Source organism: Eublepharis macularius, chromosome 10 (assembly GCF_028583425.1).
Source record: "Eublepharis macularius isolate TG4126 chromosome 10, MPM_Emac_v1.0, whole genome shotgun sequence".
In the NCBI taxonomy this organism is placed as follows: Eukaryota; Metazoa; Chordata; class Lepidosauria; order Squamata; family Eublepharidae; genus Eublepharis; species Eublepharis macularius.
Window position 1 is genome coordinate 12,507,464 of NC_072799.1, and position 5,824 is coordinate 12,513,287.

The 5,824-nt window shown below is 54.1% G+C and overlaps 1 protein-coding gene across 1 annotated transcript; it reads left to right on the forward strand.

The window, feature by feature from the left end:
• The first annotated feature begins 603 nt into the window (after positions 1-603).
• Positions 604-3,786, forward strand: SOWAHB (sosondowah ankyrin repeat domain family member B). Its single transcript, XM_054990126.1, has one exon. The coding sequence runs from the start codon at positions 1,092-1,094 to the stop codon at positions 3,039-3,041; it is 1,950 nt and encodes a 649-aa protein (XP_054846101.1). The 5' UTR covers positions 604-1,091; the 3' UTR covers positions 3,042-3,786.
• The last annotated feature ends 2,038 nt before the right edge of the window (positions 3,787-5,824 follow it).

Sequence of the window (5,824 nt, forward strand, 5' to 3'; positions counted from 1 at the left end):
ATTTTCAATTCATTTTTTCTCATATTCCCCCCTCCCTCCGACCAGGGCTTTTCCATATAGAGTCATTATGATGCGTAGTGGTTAGCATCAGACTAGGGTCTGAGAGACCTGGCTTCGATTCCCTGCTCTGCCTTGGAAACTTGCTTGGGACAATCACATATTCTCAACTTAACACACCTCACAGGGTTGTTGTGTGGTTAGAATGGAGGAGAAGAGAACTAAGATGTGTTAGCTTCTTTGAGCCCTCCCTGGGGAGAAAGGTGGGGTATAAATAACCTGTGAGGTAGGTTAGTCTGCACGAGAGTGACTGACTCAAGGCCACCTGGTTGCCTCCTTTCCTTTTATTCTCACAACCACCCTGTGAGGTAGGGCCAAGGTCACCCAGTTCTCCCCAGCTTCATTTTATCCATACAACAGCACTGAGAGTCAGTTTAGGATAAGAACGAGGGGCTGACCAGAAAAGGGTTTCATGGGGGGGGGGAGAAATGCAATTTAAGAACAAGTAAATGAATTCACACACACTGACCAAAGCCCATAAAAGCAGAGGGGGGGAATAAAAAAGAAGCAAAAATTTTTATTTTTACAAGCCAAACGAACCTTTCCTACAGCAAAATGCTGTCTTTAGCCTCTTTGTATTTGCCCACAGTCTCCAAATAGAGTTGCCAGCTCCCGGTTGGGAAATTCCTGGATGTTTGGGGAGGCGGAGCCTCGGAACAGCTGGGGTTGGGGAGGGGAACTCAGTGGGTTATAATGCCCTTCGAGTCCAGCCGTCTTCTCCAGAGCAACCGATCTCTGTAGCTTGGAGATCAGTTGAACTTTCTGGGGATCTTTCCTGGAGAGTGGTAACCAATCTCCTGAGCTGGTCGGACCGAGGACGCAGGAATTTCTCAACGGCCGAGCGGGGGAGGAGCCAGGCTGCAGGAGGGGCGGGGCGGCGCGGCGAGGTGGGCGAGGGGCGGGGCTTGGGCGCGCAGGTGAAACCGACTCCGGGAAGAACTTCGCTCGCCGGCGGCTCCCGGGGCGGCCGCGCGTTCCAGTCCCGCCTGCGGCGCGGCTCTGGCTGGCGTGAGGCGCGCGGCAGGTGGCGGATCATGGCCCAGGAGCTGAGCCAAGCCGAGCTGCTGGACTTCCTCTGCCAGGCCGGCGGGCGCGTCCCCAACGCCGCCCTGCTGGGCCACTTCAGGCGCTTCCTGCGGGACCCCGACGCCTCCCCGGAGCGGCTGCAGCGGCGCCGCGAGCGCTTCAAGGGCTTCGTCAACTCCGTGGCCACCGTCAAGCAGGAGGGGCCGGGCGCGGCCAAGTACGTGGTGCTCAGGAAGCGCTACCGGGACCTGGTCGGCGAGGAGCCCAAGACCCGCGCCGCAGCCCAGGCGCCCCTCCACGGTCCAGGCGGACGGGCGGGAGGCGCGCCCAGGGCGCCCGGCGAGTGTCCTCGGAACCGGCCGGCGGCGGCGGAGCAGGAAGAGCGCCCCGGGAGCCGCACCTGCCCGGGCTCGGCCCAGGACCTGCGCGCCAGCCCGGGGCCCGGCGAGCGATCCGGGGCGCGGCTTTCGCCCAGCGGCCAGCAGCGCCCTCCGGCCCGGGGCGCCCTCCCGGGCGGCGAGGCGCGCAGCCAGGAGAACGGCTGGGCTGGCCCTCCCGGGGATCCGCCGGCCCTCCGGGGCGGGGCGCCGCAGCCCCCTGGGCCGCCCTCTCCCGTCGGCGGCCTGCAGCAGAGGATCTGCGAGTGGGTGGCTGGCGCGCCCCGGGGTCCCCTGCAGCCCGACGCCTTCCCGGAAGCCCGGCCGCCGGCTCACAGCCCCTGCCCTTCCCCGCCCCTCGAGCCCCAGCCTCCCGGGCGGGAGGAGCGGCGGGAGTCTTTCCCGGTCTTCCGCAGCATCCGATGCCAGCTCTCCCTGCAAGACCTGGACGACTTCATCGAGCAGGAGAGCGAGGACAGCAGCAGCGCCAGCGGAGGCAGCGACTCCTGTCGGGGGGAAGGGGAGGTCGGGGCTCTGAGCCCGCCTCCTGCTGGGGGGCAGAATGGCTGGGCCAAGAACCCGCCGGGGGCAGAGGGGCTTTCTGGCAAGCCCCAGGCCAATGGGCTTGCCGAGGCGGGCTCCTGGACTGGGACAGAGGGGCTTTCCAGCCAGCCCCGGGCCAATGGGCTTGCCAAGAAGAGTGGACCCCCACAGGGGGCTGCAGTCCCCGGGCGCCTGGTCTTGCCTGGTTGGATCGCTCGGGGACCCTCCTCAGAGGATGAGCTGTTAGAGAGAGACTCCAAGAGGCCAAATGGACACTTGCCAAAGCCCGGGAAGATGGCACACCTGCCTCCTCCAGATCTGGATGCTCCCTTAAGTCCACAGCTGGTCCCCCGGCAAAGACACCCAGGCAGCACCGGGGCTGTGGAAGGGCCGGACTTGGACCGAGACGGGTCTCCCGAACACAGATCTTCTGTGGTCCCCCTGGAGCCCCGCGAGCACGCCTGGTTAGTTAAGGTGGCCACAGGGTCATGGTTGCAGGCCCGGGCACTCTTCCTGGAAGATCCCCACCTGGCCACGCGCAAGGACTTCATCTCTGGCTACACCGTGCTCCATTGGCTGGCCAAGCACGGGAGCGCTCAGGTCCTTCTGGATTTTGTCACCGGAGCAAGGAAAGCGGGCGTGGACCTTGACGTGAATGTCAAGTCTGGCTGCGGTTACACCCCGCTGCACCTGGCTGCCATGCACGGCCACCAGCTGGTCATCCGGCTGCTGGTGCAGAAGCTGCGCTGCCAGGTCCAGGTGCGGGATGGCAGTGGCAAGAAGCCTTGGCAGTACCTGAGCAGCACCACTTCGGGGGAGATTTGGCAGCTCTTGGGAGCTCCAAAGGGCAAAACCATCTTCCCGACCCATCCGATAGCCCGGAACGCTTCTCCTGCCCGGAGAGGCAAGAGTCCAGAGCTGGCAAGGAAAATCAGCAGGAAAACTTCCTTGGCTGCCTATTTGAAACCGCAGCACATCAAATGGAAAATGGCAAACAAGTACCCGGCGCTACAGGAGAGGGAGGAAGACAGTGACTGAAGACTGGCCTGGTGTCCCCGGAGCTGACCAATTTTGGAGAAATCGATAAGGGCTTGGTTTGTCGAGTCCGTTGGGCGATTGTATTTGGTAGGGGTGGCCAGAAGAAAATGCGCGTTATGCATCTAATGGGAATGTTGAACAGTGTTTTTCTTATTTATTTAACTGAGATGCTTTTGAATGCTGCAGTTAGTTTTACCGTGGTACTGAGAAGCACTCGATTTTATGGAGGCATCTTAACGCGCCCTCTGTTTCTGGCTGGGTCGCATCCCTGGAAACTTAGAGGATCAATTCTCTCTCGTGCCGATCTCCAGAATTGGGTTTGGGAGAATCCGTCCAGCTGTCCCATCAGATCTGCTGTACAAATGACTCTAACTTGAGTCCCTTGTGGTTTAATTCTTCTACTATGGAAGGGGAAATATCAGGTTAAGCGCTGAAATTGCAATTATAGTATTCAAAATACCGTTTAGGGTTCAGTGTTTTGAACCGCGCTGTCAATTGCACGGTAACAGGCATGATAAAATTTTAATTATTTGCCTTTAGGAACAAGAGACGGGCAGGCAGACTGGGGCTAGAGGCTGGGATCATCTCGTCAAAGATGAGTTTTTAATCCTGCAAGCCTTTTGTGATTGTTGTCTGCGATCCTGGTACCTTGCCAGAGATCAAAGAAGTGAATGAAATGCTTCAGTTTGCCCTTTGTCCCCAACCCCAAGCTGAAACATGATCAACAAAAACTTGGCCTCTTTTGCTAAAGTTTTAAACCATCAGTTAATAAATCTTTTTATCATTGCTTCATATACTTCTGCATCAGTCTATATAATTTAGGAGATTTTTTTTGTCTTCAGATGGCTTTCTAAATGTTGGGTACCTGATTTCCCTACTGGGAAAATTGGAGCTGTTTTAGACGGGATAGTAGTGGGTATGCCTTTGTAAAATGGGGTGGGGGCTTTTCTGCTGAAGAATCCCTGTAAGTTGCAGGGTGTTGGGGCCTCCTATGAACTAGGACTTGCTTCACAGACATCATTTCAGTGAATCTTATGACAGCCCTGTAAGGTAGGCCACCATTATGCTCAGCCCTGAAAGGTAGGCCACCATATGCTCATATGCTTTTCATAGCCTGAAAAGAATAAAAGGCTTGCTTTAAGGGCCAAAGATGATGAAGTGTCAGCGGGCTCATAGGCCAGAATTGGGTCACTGCCAAATCTCTACAAAGAGGAGCACAATTATAAAAGTTTCAAAATCATAACACGGGAGCAAAGAATTGTTCTCCCCTTGCCTCACAAGGTGTTGTGAATGCAGTTAGAGGAAGACCCATTTGACAATGGAGTAAGATCTTTATTTCCCCCCTTCCCCTGGTTTGTGTGCTTTAACTCTTCCCTACAAGTGTTTAACAAAAATAACTGTTAATACAGTTGGTGCTGCTACCATTGCGCCTCACTGCCTGTAGCTGCAGTAAGATCTGAACCCAGGGCTTCCCAGCTAACGCTGCTTTCTAGTGCAGCTCTAGGCCTCACTGAAATCAGTGGGATTGGCTTCTTGCTCCCAAATAAGCATGATTGCAATCCTAGCTACTCTCAGGTAGATACACCTCTGAGTATCAAATGCACCATGCTGTTTGCTGGACTTTAAAAAAAAAATGTGGGTGTTTTGTAATGTGCATCTGACCAGTGTATTTGGCACTGAGTGCCGTCAAGTAAATTATACATTAAGGCAACCCATCCCACACTGGGAATAGTAGAATGCTGCAATGAGTATCGGGCGAGCTAAGTCATCATCATGTATTTATAATGCTCAGTGTTATTGCGAGTCATAGAGAGGGTGGGAAAAAAACAAAAGAGAGTGTTGGTGCCTGGAAAACTTGCTTTTGTGTCACCATCTGTCTTTTGAGAGATTTCCAGTCATTTCCCACATGGTGCCAGCTGGTATTATTAGGATGCTGGTTTCTGTCTCCTTTCCCCAGTTCTGCACAGGCACCAGCACAGACTAGAATAATCTTGTGTCACTTGAAAGCTTTTTTTTTTGGACACATAAGCTGTAGTAAGCTGCAGGCCACTTCATCCAATGCATGAAGCGTTGCGTTAGTTTGGCAGATGTGCATGCAACGAGAATAATGGGGTAGTGTGTTTAAAAGGGGAAGCTAGAACACCTGGCATTCCAAGACTTGGGCGCATTATATCAGGTTGCAGAGCACAGATGAAAACAAGATCCCTCCAAGAGAGGAAACAACCTCATCTGATGGGGGGGGCGGGGGGTGAAGCATTTCCAATTGTGGCTACATCGGCAGGAGATAAATAGCCTGCACAAACTCATAAAGATGCTCAGTTAAGTTCTGTAAGGAATTACCCTCTCTCAGTTCCTATTAAGCCCAAGCTTGTGTCAAATGGACATACAAATTCTAGCTCTGCAGCTTTTGGCCAGAGACACCCTTACTACTGAATGGTCGGGAATCAGTTTCTTCCTTAATTTAGGATATTTCTGTGCTGCCTCTTCCGAGTCCTACTCAAAGTGGCTTACAATTAAAACAAGGCCACAATTGAATCCCTGATTCATTCGTTCTTTTACATCAAGGCTGACCAGTTTTACCGACATAAATATCAAGGAGGCGCTGCTGGCACATGATAGCATACGTTGCGTTATGTAACAGTGAATGAGCTTTTGATGGCACAGCTGTTGTTGGGTCCTGCGATAGTATCCCTGGAGTCAATATGGGGATGGAGGTGGCATCAGGATTCTTTGTAGGATCTAGACTGCAGATTTGTGCCCCTCTTAGGCGGTTTATTTACTGA